General features: G+C 52.0%; 1 protein-coding gene across 1 annotated transcript in view; it reads right to left on the reverse strand.

Annotated features, from left to right (window-relative positions):
* Positions 1 to 1,329, reverse strand: part of LOC108802647 (neurexin-3-beta-like) — an 8,022-nt gene extending 6,693 nt beyond the window's left edge. The window contains exon 1 of the mRNA XM_018574503.1: positions 1,299 to 1,329. Coding sequence (XP_018430005.1) covers positions 1,299 to 1,329 — 31 coding nt within the window. The remainder of the gene's footprint in view (positions 1 to 1,298) is intronic.
* Between the last annotated feature and the right edge of the window lie 208 nt (positions 1,330 to 1,537).

Genomic DNA, 1,537 nt, shown 5'->3' on the forward strand with positions numbered 1-1,537 from the left:
TTGACACGCCCACCGCGGTCCTTACACGGTGCGGATCACTGACGCAGCTAAAGTTGTTCCTTCGTAGAATGCGTATTTCCGCAGCTCAATTTAGAAGCAGGAAAGGGGCGGGACTTGTGAAACAAACCAAAGCATCAGATAAAGGACATTATATTGGAGAAGAGTTACACCGACAGATCAAAACCACACGAGGGGGGGGAGGGGGGAGAACATTCTCATCTCACAAGGGAGAAATTGAGTCCTTTGATGCCAGAACATAAGGAATGCACACACAGACTGCGTCGGTGCGGAGCTTGTCCACCTGCCAATCTCCAATCACTTTTGTGTCGCTTATTATGGGCATGTTGTGTTCAGTGCAACCTAACTCTTGGAGGTGCGTCGGTCTATCTGGGGCTGCACCATGTGCAGTTACCTATAGCAACCGGCGCGAATCCTTCACTGACCCGGTTGCTCTGGGTTACCGCACATTTGCATCGCTATATCCAGCAATGACTCTACGCTGACGCGGTGGCTCGTCTGACCAATCAGAGTTAAGGATCAGATGTGTGAAATGTAGGTTGCACCTTTTTTTTTTTAATGTCTTAGTCATGGAATCCACACCATGGGGGGAGGGGGTTATGAGTCACACTGAGGTGCTGTCTGTTTGTGCATGACAAAAAAAACTGAAAATATATTGGTTTATATCGACAGTGGGTCAGTTGTTGGCGGCAGGATGTTGACGCATGCTTAAAGTTGCATTTAGGGAAAGTATACAAGAAATAAAGAATAAAACTCCAGCAAGCTCGGGGGGAGGGGGGAGCAGCAAGGAAAGAGAAGAGGTAAGTGACTGAAAGCAGCGTTTCCCTACTGTCCGCGCGCTTTTGGCGTTTTCTTAATAAGCTAAAGATGTGTTTTGAGTCACCCGCGGCGAGCGTCGGGTCCTGGAACGTTCTGTGCCGCGGATCGCTGCACATCGGTGATCTGCGCACTTACTAAGAAAGCCCCAAAGTCTCGCTATTCATCGTCTGCAAAGTGGCTGGGTGTTAATTGAGCCGCTTTCTCCGGCGCCACTTAGAGCAGCCCACGTACTGCCTGCCGCCAGATTCTGGGTGGGAAGGATTATATGGCCGGGGTTTAGTAGCTGCCACCTCTGCGGAGAATGTCTGATATACACTGTGGTGCTGACAGTTCATCTAATGCTCTGTAATCCTATAATCCGGCTGCTTGATGGTCTGTTACGGAGCTGCTCAGAAAAGCTGCACAGCTCTGCGCTGCTCAGAGACCTCGCTTGCGGACTGCACGCCCCCCCATACTCTCACCACCAGCAACGCGCTCCGGGTGCACCGGCATTGTCCTATAGGCAGCCGAGGGGTCCCCCCAAATACTGGGCCCAAAAGGGGCGCACCAAACCGGCTGGATGAACACCTACAATCTGCAGATACCCCCTGACGCTGGGGTACCAGCCGCTGCCGAGCTGGGATCAGAATTTTGCAGGGGCACTCGGGTATTTAGGTCTTATATCGGACACAAAACCGGCGTGCCGGCCACGGGCATTGGG

This window comes from Nanorana parkeri, unplaced genomic scaffold (genome assembly GCF_000935625.1).
Source record: "Nanorana parkeri isolate BGI_ZX_2015 unplaced genomic scaffold, ASM93562v1 scaffold3006, whole genome shotgun sequence".
NCBI classification, from domain to species: domain Eukaryota; kingdom Metazoa; phylum Chordata; class Amphibia; order Anura; family Dicroglossidae; genus Nanorana; species Nanorana parkeri.